This window comes from Bombus affinis, chromosome 3 (genome assembly GCF_024516045.1).
Source record: "Bombus affinis isolate iyBomAffi1 chromosome 3, iyBomAffi1.2, whole genome shotgun sequence".
Lineage (NCBI taxonomy): Eukaryota > Metazoa > Arthropoda > Insecta > Hymenoptera > Apidae > Bombus > Bombus affinis.
In genome coordinates, this window is record NC_066346.1 from 8,032,375 (window position 1) to 8,055,014 (window position 22,640).

General features: G+C 34.5%; 1 protein-coding gene across 5 annotated transcripts in view; it reads left to right on the plus strand.

Annotated features, from left to right (window-relative positions):
• Positions 1–22,640, plus strand: part of LOC126914152 (EGFR adapter protein-like) — a 278,807-nt gene that overhangs the window by 200,312 nt on the left and 55,855 nt on the right. For all 5 annotated transcript variants that reach the window (XM_050717733.1, XM_050717732.1, XM_050717735.1 and 2 more), the window contains one exon: positions 812–958. In XM_050717733.1, coding sequence (XP_050573690.1) covers positions 812–958 — 147 coding nt within the window. The remainder of the gene's footprint in view (positions 1–811; positions 959–22,640) is intronic.

The following is a 22,640-nucleotide window of genomic DNA, read 5'->3' on the forward strand; positions in this document are numbered from 1 at the left end:
TGCCTTTTGTTCTACATCATCTTATAACGCAATCTTATAACGAATATTATCCAGCGAGCAACGCCTGCGATTAACTTTGTATTCTACATTTTAAAATATCTGTAAATATAGCTAATTAAATCAACTCGTCTCGTTATTAATTTAACCAACAACACGTTTCACCGTCCACCACAAGGCATATCACTAAGCATATGTATAACATAAAACTGCTTAGTTAGCAATGTGTATAATATAAGACTTGATTATAATCGAAGTGATTAAATCGTTTCGGTAATAAAAGAGAAAGATAAAATGTTAAAAATCTAAATGGAATCTACGATTGTTGCATTCAATTTCTGTTTCGCTTCTATTTTCTATGCGTCAATTTCGCGCTTCAGCATATATATTTTGTCATTTATTTTAATGAAAAGGCGCCTGTGATATATATGTGTGTAAGTACACTCTTTATAATTAAGCTGTTAATATTAACGTAAAGGTAATGTAAAAGTCACACGTTGCTAGGTTCTTTAAAAATCATGAAAGATACACTCGTTTACGTAGAACACGTCGAAATCCAAAATAGCAGTATGTGGTTATCATTACTTTCAAACATCAATGATTGATTAAACTTAGAAATGAAATTAAACCTAGAAATGGAAAAAGAGAAAAGGTTTAGAGAAAAATTGTTCTCTTTTGTTCGTACAAGAACGTGTGTGCTTAATCTGCTCTAAAAAAAAAAAAAAAAAAAAAAAACTGTAGCACAAACATGTAAGAAAATATCAACTGATTTGAAAGTATAAACAATTATCAGCTTTGTTTTTCATTTTTTCAGTGCGTGCAAATGGCGCACGCGTTAAGGCGCATCTCGTACGCAACCTGTGAACCTCAGCACGCTCAATTCAGCTTCCTCGCCCGAGAGCCTAGAGCGCACTTCAGCATACAATATTGCCACTCTTTTATCACCGAATCTGCAGAACAGGTTAGTGCACTTCATTTCCCAGTTTTCCACGGTAACTCACATTTACAGTTATATATATACATATATATACATCGGCGTATGAAACAATTTTAGCGAAACGTTTGATGAATTATTCACCAAATATACGTATATATTGATCGTAAAGTTAAGAAACAGAATAACATAGCCAATAACTTTTCATATCGTTCGTCTCACGTCGCTCAAACGTACTCAATAACGATAATAATAACGCTATATTAAATTTATATTAGATACCATAGATAAAATTAATTCTATGGTATAATGAATTATGATTTATATTAGGTCTATTTATATTATATTTATAATTATAATTTATATTAGATCTAAGATAGTATTTTTACGCCTTAAATATTCAGAATACAATACGCAATGTATTTTCCACTTCCTTGTTACGCAATTATTTAACAACGGGAAAATCTTTCACGTAACGAACGGCAAAGATAAATAAAAAGAAATTCTCCACATCTGCTTTCTACGTGCATACGCGTGCACCTACATATGATTGACACAAGCTGCAATGACGCACTCCGGATGAGAAAAGAAACAAGGGAGGAAAAAAGAGAGTCGTAAGTTGTCCTTGGTGATATTGCAATAGTGCATCGCCATCATTCAGGACAAATTGCACCGACACACGGAAAGGGCACAAGCGCGTGTAGGATATTACTTGTCGTAAAGATCCGCTATGCGAATAAATCGTGCACACGCGTCATAAGTTTCTGATGTGTCCCGCAAACCTGTACGAAATTTGTTTTAAATCGAACACCGTTACTTCTTTGACGAGTTCTTAGCATTAAGAAAGCCGAACGTGATTGCTCGAACTTTGTACTCGATTCTCATAGACACGCCCCATATTCCTAGTATACAAAGATATTTATTAAAAAAACAAAAAAAAACTCTTCTTCTTGCACGTTTTACGTCGCATCGACTGCGAGATCATTAGCGACGCTGTTGGGTCTGGATGGATTATATTTTGAAGTATACGTTTGTTTCTTTTAAGGTAGTTTATCGTATTCCTTACGCGGCGATGCTACAACTGTGTCCGGTTTTATATTGTATTTCTGTCTCTTTGTGGTTTTGTTCTTATGCGTGGCAGGCACGTATAATACATGACAAAAAATGAAAAATAAAAGGTAAACGAAACGGAAAAGGAAAGAGGTGAGGTAGGTAAAGGGGAGTATAGCAACCCCATAAAGACAGGAGTCCTGTTTGCAGCTCGTTGCATTGTCGAGGTACCATTAGTGTTGCCATTCTGAGCAGCAAGTACGTGGTAAGTACTCGGCACATCGCAGAAATACACAAACACGTAGCCAACCATCCAACAACCCCATCCGGCAACCAAAGACGCCCCTTCTCTCTCTCTCTCTTCTCTCCCTCTCTTCTCTTGCACCATCGTTGAACGTGCATAAGCGGCAATTATGCAAAGCAAGAGGCTTCCATAAACGTCACTACTGTCGATTAAACAGGAGTGCCGGTCGGAGATTGTTGCCAGCTATCGTGATTTCGACCGATCTTCGAATCGATCTCTCGGCCGCTTAATTAGCGTGGACACTTTAAACCTGGCAACTTACATCGATGCGCGACCAAGCGCGAATCTTTTTGCTCGTTTATTTTTCATAAACGCTAGTCGAGTTCGTTTATATTCAATCCCAATGGCCGCGTAATACTCCGTAATTGAAGCGACGAACAGTTCGTGAAGAAAATTAATTTAATGTACACGCGTGTCGAATTCAAGGAACGTGTATCGTGTACATCGTTACTGTTGAGATGTAAAGTGTGAGATTTAGAGTAAACCTTTCCCTCTTGGCCATCGATTCCACGATTATCCTATATAACTGACACGAGTAATTGCAAAATCAAATAGCAATGGTATAATATTTATAGATGTTTCCATTCAATGAAGAAATAAGCTTCTTTCCGATGAAACTTTCCGACTGGATCACAGTAGAAGAAACAATACTCTTTTAAGAACAGAAGCAAAAAAGATACTTATTTATCCGTGAAAGAAGACTGGTGTTTCTAATTAGACAATTAATATCGAAGTATCGATAATTAATTCTTTGGCTGGCCGTATGTACTTGGTCTGCGAAAATATAGGAATTAATATTTCGCTCTAGACAGTTTCTCAGGAAGATACAGACGGTCTTTCGTTGAATTTTAATTGGTTAATTAATTAGTAACGAGGAACTGCTTCTCGTCAAGGTAAATAAACGAACGCGAGAGATAGCGGCGAGGAGGACGGCTTGGAAATTACCTTACGTTCTTTCGATAAACAAATAGACTTTCGTACGGAATTAACGCGAGAAATTCCAACCGACTGTCGCAAAGACACATAAAAATATCGCGATGTTTCCGGTCGTGAGGAAAGTAATTCGTCTCGGGTGGGAGGGCCCTATTAAAACTTGCTGAAAGTGTGACAAACGTTCCAGCTAATTAGATGTCTTTGCGTGTTTCCTCATTCGTCAGACGACACGATATTTTCAGCACGATTTGCACGGGACGGCAATTAGGACGAACAGAATATAACAAAACGTATCTATTTTGCCACCGTGTTGTCTTTTCACACCTTACAGAGCATTCCTGTCTCATCCATTCGTGTAATTTCAGTCAGTTCACGTGCCACGGACAAATTACTTTCCACAGTGTACTCGCGAGTTTAATGGAAACGTAAGCGCGCGAGTTGCGTGCCGATCACATTGTTTTAATCTCACCAATTCTTCTTCGGACGTTTCAATTTAGATTAAAGGATAGAAAATTAATTGTTCAATCGCCTATTTATCCTTTGTAGCTTCCTGTTATTTGTATTATGACTGCGGTAATATCTTTACCAAGTCCGAAGAACTTTATTTATCCAATCAGTAGCTTAGAAACTAAACGATCTAAGGATAAAGAATTGTTCGAACGATAGAATTGTTTTATAAAAGCTGACACTATAAATGCTAATTTTACTGTTACATATCCGTTAGTATATCATGGATTTTTTTACGCATTTATGATAAATTTAATTAATTTAATATTGTATAATTAATAAATAAATTTAATAATATACAAAAATAAATATATAAAATATATAAGACGCAGTACTCGTCGTAATTTTCAGTAGACAAAACAAATTACTGCGTACATTCTATCCCTTTAGCTTTCTACACAAAAATATGAAATTGCGTAAAAATCCGCCGTATTAATTTTTGAAAATGTACTACATTATTCCATAATGTTGCACGATGCACAGGTGTAATAATAATGAAAAGAAGAATCACGTTGTGTTGATCTTTTCATAATTTTGTAATTGAATTGCACCTTGAAAAAATAAGAAAATGTCAAGATATTTTTTAGCAATAAGGTAAGTGTGACTTTCAAGCGATATGGCATTCTAAAGGATTCACGAAAATGAAACGTATAATGAGGGACACGCGCGCGTACACACACAGACATAATAACAGTTCTGTAATAAGAATATATACAGTTAGCAACATACTTGCGATAGAAGCATAGCCATAAATAATGATTAAAACCGTCGTTAGGATGTCACACCTGATTTTATTGCAATTAAGATACCTCTTAAGTCAGATATCGCGGTTAATGAATCCGCTTCTTAACGAAGTATGATAATTCGTAAGAATTCACAATGCTTATCTCACGGATAATGATCTTGACATTTTCTTCAGACATTACACCCTTGCACATAATATCTCTGCACGTACAACGCTTTCGTCATTATCTGCTATCGGATCGTCAATCTTCATTACATCCCCGATTATCTGGAGCAGCCTTGATTTTCATACTAACACGAGGATACTTTAGTGTGTGGTATCTTACACGCATGAAATAATGCTGCACGATTAAACCGTCATAGTGTATAAAATCTTGCTCGTATACATTGTAAAAAGACGTGAAGCGTAAATGTTAAGTGTAATGTAAAAGTGTAAAATGCTAATGTAGAAAAAACAATGACTAATATAAGAAGCGTAAAATCATCTAGAAAAATAACATAACATGGTAGGAGATAAGAACGCGTGCAGTTTCATTAGGACTTTAACTTTCTTTTTATATTCTCTTAATATCCTTACTTTTGAAAATCAAGTGTACTTACGTAGCAGTGACAAAGAACTGCTTTTAAATTTATTCACTGGTATCGTTGAATTGTGCGAAACTTGCAATAATGTACGCCAAACAAGTAGTGCTTATAAATGATATTAAGATACTTCCGTAATTCTATAACTGTATCAATTAATAACATTCTAATTCATAATAACATTTTAATAAAAATAGTACTTTGAAGCCGTAAAGGAATAATACATTCCTCTTATTCAAATCATTTTATAATTGTAAAACATTGCAAGACTTTCAATGCGTATATTGAAAACGAAGAAAATATAGCAGAATTACGTGTTTCCTTTTGTTCTTCCAATAAGTAGAAAAATTCAAATGGCAGCCACTCGATATTTTTAGTGTCTCGATATTTTATTACTGTAGAGATATAATGAAACCATATTGGAAAATGCCATTATATAAATATATGTATGGCAAAAGAACGAAGAATAGAAAGACAAATGCTGCCCGTTATCGATTTTCCAAGACAGAAACTAACACGAAAACCGTAACAGTGGATTGTGCTATAATGAATTGGAATCTCTAATTGGACAGCAAAGGATCAACGTGCGAGACACAAGTTTCTCGGACACGCAACGAAGGAAGCACGAAGAGCAGAGGCAAAAGCTGCGAGTCGGAGACCTGTTATACCGTGAGGGATTGGACTGCAATCGTCCGGTCGTTGACACGTCTCTGTAAGTTGTGCAAAAATCTCACCAATGGTACAGCTGTTCTCTCCGAGAACCAGGAACAGCATTAAGGAAGTCTGATCGTCGTCGATGAGCGACCAGGACACGATTCCCTTGCGTGAAGAACAGCTTCCACGTATCGACGTGATCCTCCTTCGGGAGTCAGCTTATCCTCTACTACGCGCTTATCAGATTACCAAGGACCCGATCTCACGGTGGATGATGCTGTCTTGGATCAATTAACCCAATCTACGTTCCGATGGTAGCACGGAAAATCGATACGATCGATTGGATAATTATTCGGCTAAAACCGATTTATGTTTCATATATAGCTCAATAATGTGATACTTTTAATATCAAACGTTACGAAAATTAAGCACTCGATATTAATTAATTGATGTTCACTGTTCAAATCGACTTCATCAAATCGACAGATGTACAATTATGTCGCTTGACAATATTTCGAAAACTATTATCAGTCAGTGTCTTAGCAAGTCATTTATTCATAATTGGATAATTTATCATTAATCGATCGATTATTTGCATTTTGAAACGTGCAATATCATTTTACATAGAGATTCATGAATATTTATGGTAGATGATAAATATATTGGATAATATTATATTTTGTATGAGATTCATATTGCAGATTCTAATTTTCTCTTTAAGGGATAAGATACATATTGAATGCACGATAACTGATCATTTGCAATTCGATGGTTATCGAAAAAGAGTATATATTCTTTATATGTATATCAAGTTCGTATATTCGAATTATTGTTGGTGATCAAAGTAAAATGTTTGTTTGACAAAGAAAGTGAGGAATAAATTTAGACACACGCAGACTATTCATATACGATTATACACGTGTATGACAAAATTACAAAAATCGTTCCACTAATTAAAGCAACAGAATGGTGTACTTTATGCAGGCAAATATCTTGAGGCTCACATTAGTAATGAATTCATCAGGATGCGATTACAGCAGTTATACGCTTGAAAACAAAAATTGCTTGACCGTATTTATCATCTTCATCGTGAAAACCATCGGGATATGCAACGAGATGTCTGACGTTCTGGATGACTTTAAGAAATGGTTGGTGGGCAAGAGATATGAATCAGGAAATGAAGAAGGTCTCTTAACAACAAGCGCAAGCTGAGTTACATCACCCGGTCTTCATCATCGTGACTTTTTCATTCTTGCTATCAAATTTGCTCTACCAGAATGCTATAATCTGTAGGTGAGAAACATTCGAATTACTAAACACGCGGAGCAATTCTCTGATGAATATAATTTCTCTTGACAAAGTCTAACATACATAGCATTGATAATATTTTAAATATTTTGTGCAAATGAATGTTATTATATACGTAACACAAATTTGAAATGAAAAATATAGATGTGACGTTCGTACAACTTAATTGAAAAAAATTTACTGAACGACATTTCAATTAACTGTTAAAACGACATAATAATGACATATTGTATTTAAACAAGCAAATACTTGTTTGAGACTGCTAAAACTGATTACTTTTAATAATATGAAGAGAAAATGAATTTATTTAACTTAAACGCCAATTTAAACTGTAATTGCAATTTTCAACCAAAGCCAAAATTACATTGCATTTAAAAAGAAAGAAGAAATTATTAACATACATATATATATATATATTTTTATTATGACTTTTTAGTGGTGCATATTTTTTCTATTTGGAATATAAATTTTTCAGCTTTAAGAGGTTCAAATCACCATAATACACTGTCTTATTACTTTCTTCCGCTAGTTTCGTAGACTTAAGAATATTTTTATTAGAAATTATAACATTTCTGCCTTATCCACTATGATCGATTGCATATAATTATCTGCTTCATATTAGAACAGACTATTATCATTTGCTGTAAAATGTTTGCTAAAGAACTGAAATATAATTTTAGAGGTATAATTACAGCTAATTATATGTATATTATAGGGTATTTAACATATTCAAATTTTAAAGCTTATAAAAATGCTGTAAGTACATATTGTCTATGTTATAAAGTGAGTATACATACTGTTATCTTCAACTATCATACGATAAAGACATGCTGCTCGTTTTCGACCAATTTTTAAAAATTTCAATATTTAATAATAGCAAATAATACGAGAAACACTAAAATTTTATGTAAATTAATTTTTCGAACTCATTCCTTGCAATATAACAATTTCACCTATTATAGGAAATAAAATAGGAACGAACTAAATAGTTCATAGAACAAGATTAACGTTACAAATTCAGAATTTATAAATATAACTGTACAGTGTATAAAAAATGTAATTTTATATATAACTTCTCACAATTATAAAACTAGCCTAAAATATTTCATTTCTATACAAACACGAAATACAGGATTTGATAAGACGAGGCACAACAATTGTAACATTTGTATGTAACATACTTAGTGATAAAATCGGCTAATTGTTTTATACATGCACACAGATAAATACATAAACCTGATAAATTCAATGAGTCAGTGAAGACGATTCTTGATTACTCTGCAGTAAATACAAAATATGTTTAAATGGAAATCGGTCTAGTCGTGAAGAAAGTTTGGAACGTGCTAAAGGATAACAAGCCGGTAGTAGAACTCCTTTAATTATTGACTTTAAAGCTGCAGGCGTATCAGACGCAGCCCAAAGGATTTCGCACTGTACACGTGTTTCGAGAACGTTTAGGGTAATAGGTCGGCTAATACTGTACTATCCAAGCTTTACTCTCGCAGGAAACAGTCTTCCACTAAACTGCATTTGTCATTAAGAGCACTGAGACGATATCGTACGTTAACTTCCAGCAAACGCGTAATATTTTGATTAAACGCATAATAATTATGATTAATTGCTTCCTTGAACTATACAATTTTTGTTTTCTTTTTATATATATAAAATCCAATCTTTTTAGCTGATATAATGATATAAGTCACGAGTAATTAGGATCATAGCATTCTAGCTTCTTTCAGTGGAAAGACCTCTTTTTCCTTGCCTGGACTCGATTGATCAGAAGCTTTTTAATCTTCGAAAGTCTTGCTGTTGCAGCGGTAGTTGCACGAGAGGGTTGCAGTGCGTTTCTAGTTTGCTGTGATTCTTTATACTCTTTTTTTGGATAGTGTTTACTATGAAGGGGATACCGAGGTCATCGTGGAGAGTTTGATTCGATATAGACCACGGTGCATTGATCATTGAACGGAGTAGTTTTGATTGGCCTCTCAGTTGAATGGCAATGGTATCTTTATTAAGACATCTACAAAGTTCTATTCCATATGTCCATATCGATATTAATATTATTTTTCATATGAGGATTTTGTTCTTCGATGGTAATTTTGATCTTCGATCTATTAGCCAGTAATTTACGTATATCTTTTATTGTTCGATCAATCTGATTTTGTTTTATTGACGTGTGTCCCCTTCGGTTAAGATTCCAAATGTAGTCACAAGTATCGAACCAATGCCGCTTCCGGTATTCTCGCATTGTTAAGAAGAGGGCGTTGACTTTTTCTTCAGGAGAAAGTTACGTGCACTGATTTGGTCTCGTTACCTTTGATTTTCCATTTACCAGCTCCGAAGCAGGTTTAGATGGTCTTGCAGACGCGAGGATGCAGTGTGTGGGTTCTCATGATTTGCAAGTATCGTTGTGTCATTGACAAATGTTACTGATACCGTATTTAACGTAGAAAATATTTTCCGTTGATTAAATGTAACGTGAAGGAATATATTACTGCGAAACACTTCGTATATTTCACTCTTATGGGATATTCAAGATAAAAGGAGAAAATTCTTTAATTGAATTGAAAAGGAAATGTAATAACAAAAGTCACTGCTCTGTTGCTAATTGTGTTTGTACAGGTCGAATAACTTTTGCTCTGTTTCCTTGATTAATGTTCCGGTAAGGAAAAGCTTCCTAAAAACCTAGTGATTGCACAAAGATACTCGTTAAAATTGAAATAATCAAGTCTGCTGAAATATACACAATAGTGTTATAAGAGAACAAAGATCATGTTCCTTAAATAATGTTTTAATTACTGAAATAAAATTATATATTATTTCTCTACTAGAAACGAACAGAACTTTTGTAGAAAAAAAATCATTTAACTAAAAGTTCATCGACGACAATAAGACATATCCAATCGTTCGATCGCAAGCAGTGGGCAACTCCTGAATCCCTGTTATCGACTACGGTGCCGGAAGTGTATCGAATACTGCCAGAGGACTTTGTATCCAACGCGCGTATCTCGGAGTATTTTGGGTAATTGAGCGACTAATAGATCGACGAAAGTGCCCGCTCACTAGGGATCTGGTCCGAGGTATTGTACGTGACCGATCCTCTCCGCTTCTGGCGAACAACCGCCGCAGGTTTCAGGTGGAAACTAGAACTTCTGTCGTCGTTTAAAGCTGAAGCGCCGTTTATCTCATTCTCCGCCCCTCCAAGCTTCTCTTTTCCGTGTAAAACATTGAATCTAGCTTTATTTCAACTTGTAAGTAGTAGATAGAGTAAAAACACGACACTTAAGGAATATATTTTTTCCTGTTCATAGTTTCTCCTTGAAAAGCATAATCTTCCTGAATAAGGCGATAGAACATCGATGAAGATCAAATCAAGGCAACAGATATTTAATAAACTTGTACGCTTACAGTGTCACAGAGGTACGTTCGATCAAGCAAATTTGCAACAAATTTTTATTACGATTAGTATTATTGTTGATGTAGCATTCGGATCACAGCAAAAAAGATTTATAATGTACGTTCAACGTACATACGTACAATGATTATCAGTTTGAGTAGTTACATTGTGCAATCGTAGCACACACATACAAATGAAAGTAATATTCACGAAGTACTACAACGTACTACGGTTTTAAGTAATAGAACGTAACTTTTTAAATCATTTGAATAACTGTTCCAAAGATTTTGAGGAAAGATAGAAGAATATTTAAAAATAGCAACACAGTCTCAATTATTTTATAGTTTACAACTTAACCTTTACCTTCTTCTCCGGAAGAGTATCAACTTCCTTCCTCGTACCTACCTGGCGTCTTGCTCGCCTTCTTAAAATTCAAATTAATGCGGCCGCCCGCTTTTTAAAATTCCCCGTGATGCATGTGAAATATTACTTAAAATATCTCAACGCTTCGAGTCATTTTTAGCACGGTAATAATAAATGATTAATCTTAATTTTCAATTATACGTGGAAAAAAGCGTTCACGGTATTAGCATAAAATTACGCTCGGCGAATGGCCGATTTTTCGAAAACTTTCGGCCACAAGGAAATATCTTTGGCCACATGGAAACGCGCCGGTACGCAAACTCGTTCGCCATTATTTACCAAAGAGGAAGAGGAAACAGCGAATCATTATTCAGAGCATCGCTGTTTAATTACACACGGTGGTTGATTTGATCTTCTGACGATCTACTGGCAAAAAAAAAAAAAAAATTCGTGTACACAGGATGCAAGGGTCAACGGCAATTTAGCAGTGCACAATACGTGTAAAGCGAACAGCCAGCTACGAAATTTACGCATAATATAGGCCCTAGCTAGCAGGTATCAGGAACGCGCGATGAATTATGTATACTAACTTGAATAATATAATTCAAATAACCGGCTATCGGTATATTGAAATTAGTAGCTACAGGTATTCCTCAATCCGTATTAACCAATGATTATTAATACCGATTAAATTTTGTTTTTGCCTGTACTCCTTCAAATTATTAGTTTATAATGACCTGCTTTGAAGGTGTGCACTAAAAAAAATATTTTAATCGAAGTACATTGTAATAGAGATTTAATACATGTTGCATAGCGTTCCAATATTTGAATAGTATTCATGTGAATGTAGTATTATATAATTAATTTATTTTATATAATAATGTTAATTTGTTATTTCAATATATTATACAGTTTGTCTAGAAAATTAGGCAAATTCACGTAGGCATATTTGATAAATTTTCAAACGCGATTTTCTCTAACACGAAGCATTCAATGAAATTTTGTTGTTCTCGATGTCGAATTACGCGAAACCATAGGATCTGCTTGACTTTGTTTGTACTACGAATTTATATTTATGGTATCTATTAATGCAAATTGTTTCTATAAATTTTCATTTTTATTTCTATTTTTATGGAATAATGATTCAAATGCTAATATATTCATTAGAAGTGGGAGAAAAAGATTTTACTCTCTTTAATGAGCTAAGAATTCACAATATCTTTACATTTAATATATCGTACAATATGTATATCTACAAATGTATGAACCCACTCTACCGAAGTTCCTTTTCTGATATAAACAATGCGATCTCGTCAAATGCCACGAAATTTGACGATACCGCAGAGATTCATCGCTGCAATTAATGACAGCTCAATATTGAGATTCCACGAAACCACAGAATGCTTATCATCAGCAATGTCCCAGCAGCCTCAGGATCGTGGATCCCCTAATTTCAATTTTGTGGAGTTCAGCTATAGCGAGAGTAGAACTTTGCAGTATTTAGGACGGAATTTGGGGAATTTAAGTATCTTTTACTGTTAATATTTACGATCAATAATCTGTGATAAAAATTCTATACCATCTGCAGAAATAATCGACATTTCTGTACGATATATTTATCTTGTTCGTCCTGTACAAAAAATATATCATTATATATATAATGTTTATAATATTATATTTTTCTTTTAATTAATTGTGTCATTTGATGAATTAGAGCGTAGGAAGATACAAAAATTTGATGCACAGTAAAAATAAGTGCTGATATCAGGTGTATGTGTGCAATGCCTATGTAATACAAGAATAAAATTATTGAAATAAAAAGAAGTGATAATAGTTGCATTAGTAGCAATTGATTTATCGTAATTAGGCTGTCAGAAATAAGAAAATACAAACGTTAAAGAAGAGATATATTTATAATTAAATTACTAAATGCTGAAGAAAGAATTAGTAACTCTATTTGAATCGAAAGTAACAAAAAAGTAGAATGAAAATGAAACGGCGAAAGCACCATTAATTTTGTCATTATTTCAAACGGACGAAGTATAAAAATATAAAACGAACATAACAGTTTCAAAACGAAATTGAACTTAACGAAAACATAATTCAAAATCATGTGTCTCGTGCAGTAATTTTCTCCTCATTGCTTCGAGAGACGCGTCAAGCCATAGAATTAATTGGGGATAAAATTGAGCAATTTACATGTTGTGCAGCTGTTAAACGTTCAGAAAGCATACTTTCGTTGGCTTGCAAAGTGAACCGCGAGCATACGTATGCATACTACATAGATACATATGTATATGCGCCCATTGACTTCTCATGTGTATCAATTATTCAGTTGAGTGTCTCCTTGAATAATTCATCGACGTTTTAGTTATAAGTTCAGCTGAAGTGGTGTTTGCAACCCGTTTACCTTCGTATATAGTATACAGTCACATTTCGAACCCTATGTCACGTTCCAGGAAAAAGAAATTCCTGTTCACCTGCTCTTTCATTATTGTCGATACACGTATCTATATGTCGAGCATGTGTGTTTGAGTATTGGCCGATAGAAATTCTGCGTAAACGACATCAGCAGAATAAATTTACTGTGTACATTACATAGAAACCTTGACCATTGATATCTAATTATCGCATTTTTTTAAAAAATGTATATATTTACCAAGATATCAACAAACATACGATATAATGTTCTTTGCTGTTGATTTACTTTGATTTTAGTAAAATTTTATATTTATAATATATAATATATCATATATAATATTATATGTATTTATATTTATATTTGTAATATTAATATTATTTATTTGTATGGCTAATTAATTTCGTTCTCATTTGAAAAATATTTCCTTATATTTCATTTATATTTATATTTCCTTATATGTAATTTTGTATGAATTTTATAAAACATTATTCAACAAAATTTGTATTTTGTAAAGAACTATCATTTCAGATTTTATTCTATAAACCCTACTACTTTCTTTTATCATGTTCATATCTATGTAAAGTGTAACACGTCCAAAAATTATATTATTCTTGTTTGTTTTATCTTATGAAAGTGATTTTATCATCTCGTCCTACTACTTCCTTATCACGTTTGCAATTAAGTGTGCTTACCTCGTATCATTTCGTGTGGTATTTACCATCATTATTTCGCTACATGTAGTAGAATCTGTGCAAATTGCAAACATTTTCTGCTAGATCTTGAAAGAAATCTCACTATATTTATACCAACGTACGTGTTTCTACATATTAAGATGAACCGTATCGTACAATATAATTTTAGAGAAAAACCAAACTCGAAGTTCTATCACAGGAAATGCTTATTCTTTTCCATAATTCTTTCTAATACAGTGGCTACAAAAACGATTTGCACAGACTTGCACTTATTATAAAATTTACATATGCAATTTTATATCTTTTAGCAGTAGTTTCATATTGCTACAAACAATTTGATGTGATTGAAAAGAAAATACAGAACCCGACGAAAAGATAACTTGATTTTCTCAAAAAAACGAAGCCTCCATCGCATTTTTGTTATGCTTGATTTTCGTCATACTTCAGTGGAAAACAAGAGTATATGCAAATACCAGACCGCTGATATTTATGCAAATTCATATTTCTACAAACACGACTAAAAAGGTGGAGTCCATGCGGAAAACTATTTCACGCAGTAAATACCCTAGCAACTACTGTATTTTAAATATTTCATCCTTTTTTCCATATTACGTGCAATCTGTACATTTTCGCACCTTTGGTCATAATGCATAAAGACCCGTATCCTGGGCAATACTTTTCATGGCCACCGTATATTTACGAAACAAGTAAAACGATTACTACGTTATTCAATAAATACGTTGGACGAGTGTCGATACACGTGAAGCACCAAAGACGAAACTGCATCTCCTTGAGACCATTAACGCGCAAGTATCAGATACAAGTACGTCCTTGTACGTATGCACGCGGCACACGTATATACGTATACATCTACACATGTACGCGATATCTGACGCGACTCTACATTTAAAGCGAACGTCGCCGAGCTTCCGTTTCCGTGATCCTTCGATACACCAAGCGAAAGCGTCTTCTTGTTATCTGGAAGATTCCGCTGTCTGCCTAAGGCCTCGATATTCGTTGGTAACAAAGAAGACGGGGATGGATTCTTTTTCTTCGGGGTTAGTAAGAGTGGTAGCTTGGTTGGACGAAGAACTCGGTGGACTCGGGGATAGGGGATGGTTATAGTAGACTTTGCACTTGGAACTTTACGGTTGGTCTGTGCCAGGCGTTTAGTCAATCCTAATGGCACTCTTCGGATTAAAGTTGAAACACCTTCCGGTGAATTAAGAAGAACGTGGTCGTTCGTGAGACTCGCGAGTGGCAAGCGATAGCGCGTATAAGAGCAACGCCTCTTCTCGCGAGTTTCTGGGAAACGACAGCCGTCGGCGACGAATTAATCGAAAGATCTTAGCACGGGATTCGAGGGTGTCTCGACGCTTGGCACGAGCTCGCCAATTTGCGCTCTCGCTTCAACCGCCTTTCAACGATTCTTCCCAAACGATAACGTTCCGCTGCATAGATTACTGGCTAGATACTGTTATTGTTAACGATACCCGATACCATTTTCGCCTCTATTAGCTACTACATCGCTGGTTAATAGAGAATGCTCATGGAATACGTTCGCCGGTGTAATTGGAATGCATCGCGAGTGCTCTCCTATTGTGTGGATTATTGGAATCGCTGAAGGGAGAAAGAAAATCGACAAAGGGGAAGATAGCAGGTTCGATTGTTAAAATGGTTTACTGAAATTACCTGGCTGCTTGCTAACACGAGCACACGTGAGTTACAGCTAGAGAGATACTTCGCTTCAGACACGTACATTTTTTAATCGATTCTTTGCTATGGTTTAAGTTCAATGTTAACCTTTTAACGGTGTTGGAAAATTTAATTACGTCTTAAATATCATCGTACATGTCGTACGTATCGTCAGCTTTAATATCATATATCTTTCGCATGTAGGAAATCTTAAGGATAAAGGTGCATTCTAAATTCGTTGTTATTTTATCGCACTATGAAAGAGGGTTGATATTTCGAACATGTTTTGAAGTATGCGTATGTAGCGCAATATTTAAAAATGAATCGTTTCATAATGTATAAGCTACAAGTGCGTTGCTTATCACACGCGAGAAAACAAACTTGGATATTTTTTTATTCGTTTCGGCACGTAACGCTGCGTGATATTCAGTGATATTTTAATTCCTTTACAAGGACGCCAACAGGGTAAAGCTGCCTTCCAGGAAAATACATAACATGTCACCGTCTTAACAAGTTCAGGGAATAAAGCCCAGTCGTTGCGTGTGGTCAGGATCGAGCATCGTATTTTACATTTTGCGATTAAAAATTATTATGATTAACATCGAGGTACAAGAGCAACTTGAGATTTCGTTCTTAACGTGCTTCCCACAGCGTGATTTGCGAGGCTGTTATGATAAGAAGAAAAAAATATGAGTTCCTGTCAGAAATACCTAACTGTACATTGAAAAAGCTGTACGCGCGTGTCATATGTAGCCGACGTTTTGTGCACCGGTGAATTTGTTTTGACGTGGTTTTGCTCCAATCGAGAAATTTTCTTATTAACTTATCATACGTTTAATATTTCCTTTGGAAGGAAATGTGAACGAGATCCTTTTGCCGAAAGATATTTTCCAACGCACGCGCATATATTTCTATCTTAATTAGTTAGTGCGAGGAATTTATGTTTGTTGATCGTATTTACTGGAATTCTTAACGAGTGGAATATATAAATAACAAAGATCTATATTAAAGTTCCTACAGAAATTATTATAAACCTATAGGTGGCTGTGATTCGAAGAAAATCTTCGTTTCAAATGTATTATATTTAATTAATTGCACTTGAAAATAGGTACACGACAACTAAACGATTATTTAAAATAGTATTAAAAATGTAAAGTGTGTAAATTGTACCAAAAAACCATACATAAATAGTATATAATATTATAGGTACCACCTTAAGAGAAATGTAATGTCTAACATAATTAATTACTGGTTTTTTAAAGATCCGTAGATGTATTAAGAATCCTTCAAGATTCGAATAAAAAAGTCTTTCGTCTATTCTCTGTAGCCTATCGCATGCTTCATGAAACACCATCAAAAACGCAATAAGTAAGTTGGTCTGCTTAATACGAACTAATAATTACTTTTCTCCTTGCCTTCTGTAAAATTTCGATCGTTCCATCCAAGGCTAACTCTCCCAAGTATCGTCGGCGTTCAGCTGAAACGTAGAATTAAATTTTTCCGCGAACTTGAAAACGAGTTTCGGATCTCATTTCCGAAGCGAATTCCACGTTCGATGAACACTTTGCGCGTTCACTTCATCCGTGGCACAATGCGTCCTGGCTGATCTAAGGATGTTATTCGACCTCCGGATACGACCAGAACAATCAGTTTCACGAACCGTCTTCCTCCTTCCTCGTCCGATCCTCCGCTGCCATTGCTGCTGTTGCTGCTGCTGCTGCTGCTCCGTGTCGCTGTTCCTCTAACGAAAGAGAAAAAAACGAAATAAAACAGCGCGTGCAAAGAGAGACGATCAAGATGGCGAAGAAGGAAGAACGTAACGATGGAATTCAAGGTATTTTCTTGTCATTCCGAAACAACCACGCGGCCCATTGAACTCTTTATTTACTCGGCAGCCTTCGAGAGAGGAAGTCTCTCGAGCGAGACGTGAAGTGGACCGTCTTCGGTACTGATCGCTCGGAACCACTCTGACAACTCTTATCACGGACACACTGACAACCACACTCTCGCAGCTCCACGATCGTTCTGGAATTCTCTCCAAATGTTGCTGCCACCGGGCTATCTTAATTAACCTTTTATAGCTGTTAATAAATTACCTTACCTATTCGTTTAATCTTTCTACCTCTTTTTTTCTTTTTATTCAAATCATCGAGGAATTCGAGCGGCGCGCGTAGCGTCATCCACATCTACAAGACATTAAAGAAAATTTAGTAATCGTTATGTCCAGGATACGTCCGGGACGCTGTTCGTATTCGTTGCTACGATTAAATGTTCTGTTATTTATTAGGAAGTATTGGTGAACAGTGCAGGTTCATAGCGGATGCTTCAAGTTACGCGATGCGCAACGATATGCGTAAATGAATATTGAAACAGGAAACGTCGATAGCGTTCGTTCGCTGTAAATTTCAAGATATTTCCCCTACATAATTTTACGGAAGCTTTTAGTATATTTTATTGTATATTTTTCCACCGCGTCTGAGGATACGATAAATTTGTTACAAGTCACGCGTTAATAGGTTTTGAGACAGGAATGTATTTTTCTATATTTTTGGCATTTGTAAAGTGACATATTCCCGCAACCTTGAAACATCCAAGTACGTGTTTCCAGCGTATATTCTCTATTTATTATTTTCTTTGTTATTATTTATCGTTAAAAGTAACAACTTCGTGAAATTGTTTAAATTGCTACTTTGGTGACTTTAAATAAATGACAGCAATGAACAAGAATAATTAATTTTCTTATGTATTTTCAATTTATATATTTATGTCGTTTTCAAACTACAACCCGAACAGAACTACAACAACTTTCTTATAAAAATAGTCGGCCTTTCTGTCGAAAATTTAATTCATCGAATAATCGTACATAAAATATAACGGGACATATGGAGAATTATAGGCGGAGTGTACTGCGATTTTTAAAAATCTTTCTTCATAATATCCTGATACGTTTCGCATCCGATATTACATTATATCCAAGTGGGTATTTCTTTTTATAACGACGAGCATAAGAATAATTTGCATGTATGATACATGACCTATAATCTCTTGCATAGGTATCATTCGTATGATCTGCTTGACGGGTGAAAAAATATCCACTCTCCGGAATGGTTTAACATTATATAATTTCAAATTGTTGAAAATAGATATGAAAAAACTTATTTGCAGCCTGCAACCGTATAACCATAAAGCATAACTTTGTTTTATACATGCTCATTTTAAAATTGAACGTTACGTTGCCACGTCGAGACGAAACGCTTGCTAAATCTTCATTAAATGCTGAATCAGTGTCCCTCCCGTCGCTTCATCTTTCTTTAATCTTTTATGAAGAGACTGAAATAGCTGAGGTTTTTATTTCGTTTTCGTGTACGGTAGCTGATACGATTTCTCATGCGTTCACTCGGAGCACGTCCTGTGCTAACAGTCGTCTCGCTGGATTGTTTCTTCATTTTTCACCACGAAGCAAGGAATGTTCGATGTACAGGGCAACTGGTAAAAATAATTCCGGGCCTGTCAGTCAGGCAGTTTTAAACTGCAGGCTATAATTACATTCGTTACGAGGGCAAAGCCTGAGAGGAAAATGGAATTGTATTTTTAAAAACCGGATAAACACGTAAAAAATAATAAAAATATTTAATTATTAAATGATAAGATGTAAAACGATTTTCGAAAATATGAGATATGCTACAGGTACAAATATTTAATGTACAAAACCATTTCCCCTTGGGAATGGCAATACGAGTATTTTATTTTGAATTATAAAAATTACACGTTCTTTTTATTTTTCATTCGCAGCTTTCTGAAACTCTGCCTCATATATTGCTTCTGTATATATTTGTATGTACTCTGAGAACTTTTTCTATTGTCTACGAAATATTTCTCTATTGCAAGCGCTAATAATCCGACGGCTCGGTTTCTTTCAACGAGAAATAGTTAATAATAAGAATCGACAGAAATATTCATTAGCAAAGCGTAAAGAATTAAAAGGAAGAGGATTGAATGCGAAGAAATTCAGATTAATGAAAAGCGGGATGAATGTAGGATAGCGTTCTATCGGTGTGAAAGAATCTACAACTAGATTGAAAACACAGAGTATTGAATGATCCTAGAACTACCATTTTATGGAAATATTATTTTAAACTGCACGAAGATTATGAATAACGAATGCTCTGAATTCGAGGAACTTCATTATCCTTCTGGCTGAAAAAAGCAGATTTGTTAGAAAATTGAAAAAAAGGAACAAGAGAATACAAGGGTTCGTCGTCTAGAATTAAACTCTTTTTGATCATGCTCCCGTATTATCCACAATTACGTAAAATGTCTTCCAGGTCTTCCTCGGCCCAGTGTTTTGTCGTTTCTTATTTTCTACGTAATTACTTGAGATCTCGTTTCAAGTACGAGTGCGTTGCCAACTCCGTTGCCCCTCTATCGCTCCCTTTTCGAACAACGATGTCATTATTCTTCATCGCGCCCAGTTTCTTCCGGTAAATGATCCTTTATAACGAAGAAGAGTTCTAACCTTGTTGCGTTCCAAGCAGAGAAAGGAACAAAAAAAAAAAAAAGGAAAAAATGCAAGGAAACTTTCTTCCACGTATTGAAAGTCTTCCGCATTGCACGATAAAAGGTAATATTGTGGTTTTTGTGGTTTAGCCCGATGTCAAAAGCGCGACTGCTGATAACGGTGTAATCTCAACTAAGCTCTCATAACGATCGCTTGGCAATGGCCGTGATGTCCAATGCCAGCTTCGTGCACCTGCAGTAATGGCAGTTACTTTTCATAGGCAGTTGTATCCGCAGCGAATAGTCGCGTGCGAAAGTTGAATAAAAAACCACCTGTTCCATTCCTTCGGTCGCTTACTATCATTTCCTTTCCAAGATATTACCACAACGTCTAGGGTAGGGAACAATATTTACCGGAGATGTAAATCATCGTGGAATACTTGTGATGTTTAAGTTCACGTTATCTGGAAACCACAAGAGAAGAAGGAAATCATCGTTAACGGAGAATATTACAGCTTTGTCACAAAATTATTTTTTATTACTATTCGTATTTATTACTATTTCTGTTGTACATGGTGATTTTTGTGTAAAACATTTAACAACGTGAAATATTATATATTATAATATTGCATAATACATAATTTTATATAATCTTACATAAAGATATTTATTCTTGTAAAGGAACACGCTGAATTTCCGAAATTAAAACAATTATTGGGAATAAATTTATTTAGAAAATTTATTACCTAAAGTAGATGCAAAAGAATATATTTTTCCATTATCTAATATACTCCTGTTTTTATAAAATTAGCATACATAGGATGAAGAAATGTTATTTATAAAAAGAAGTTAAACTATGGCACAACAATGACAATACTCGCACTATCGTTCGACGATCAAAGTTTCCAATCTGTACCTCGGTATTCAACCACGTGAACTGAACTTCCTTTATCGTGAGCGTATTCTACATTCGTGGCAATAGAACCACGGTTCTATCGGTTGAAGGAAAAATTCTATACCAGCGACGATAAGTTACGCATTCAAAGAAGGTACGACACGTCGGTGGCAGTAGTATGTGGTTGTTACAGCAAGAACGCCATAAAATGTAAGTGGTACCTGGCCGACGGTGAGCATCGATAGAAAACCAGGTTAATCTTGATATTTTCACGAAAAAATAGATCTCATTAACGTGCAAGAATTGTATGTATATCTTCACAAACTAAGTTTATATAAATTTGATCGTATCATTACAAAACTTCGAATATTCATAGAATCTCATATTTTTGAGAACATGACTGAAGAAACAGGATATAAAAGTAGGGATGTGTTTCATCCAACAAATATTATAACGAATATTTTACTTTGAACATTCTTTACATTTTTATATATCATATTTACTCGATACTGTGATTAAAAAATTAAATGAAACGTGATAAATTTTCTGAGTTTGTCCATGAAAATAGCGAAACTGACATTATTGAAAAATTCGACTATTTCTTATGTTTCATCAATAGTAATAGCAATTTTTGTCTTGAAACTTTCTTAAGGCGGCATTAATATGCAAGAACACGGTAAATTATTCATCAATGTACGAGCGTACGGAACTTCGTAACTTCCTTACTAAAAAATGAATTGCTTAATTGGTCTGATTCGATAGAGGCATATATTAAAAACAAATATTGCGGTAAAATATATTTATTCCTGTTGTCTATAATGTACTATTAAGAAACTTATTTTCAAGAAATTTCTCTTATCCATAATGTATAAGTATACATATTTCATCGTAAGAACCTGATACGCTTTTGATTTTAGTAAAAGATAAAAATAAAGGAAGAATCCGGTTTTGTCCAGGCTGATGGTTAGTCATATAAAGGAAAGTTACGCTTAAAATCGAAACTACGCAACATCCTTAATAAAGTATTGAAATTCCACAACATTTTGTAACTGTTTAATATTTTATGCTCTATTCCATTGAAAATTATTTAAATACTTTATTCGCTTAATCTCCCATATCCTTGTGCAATAATCGATACAGATTCGAATAATTTATGTAAAAAATAAGATATAGAAGAAGCTTGTCTTGCTACGAAAGTACGAAACTATCAAAACGCGTGCATATGATATATTTCATATATTGTTTAGCTATAGGTATATGCTCCTGTAATCGGACAATTTATATCATTTACTATTTCATCGAAAAATGTTAATATTATTATTAATCGTTGTAAGGAAGTAATCAATACGTTTAACTTACGTGGACAAAATGTAGTACTAAAAGTTAGAAAGCATAATGACGTAACTCGCGAGATAAGCTGAGAGTAATTGTGCAACAGACTACCGTACTGTACGCCAATAAATTGTTCGTTTCAAAAGGACACGGTATCTTAATTAACTGATGCATATATCCTGCAATGCTACTGAGGAAAAAGTTAAATGTTATTCGAAAGTAAGTATTTAAATATTATTCGATTCCTAAAGTAAATTATTTTCAAACTATATAATATCTATTGTTATAGAAAAGCACAAAATTGATTAAAAAGTTGAATGGTAGAAAACATAAA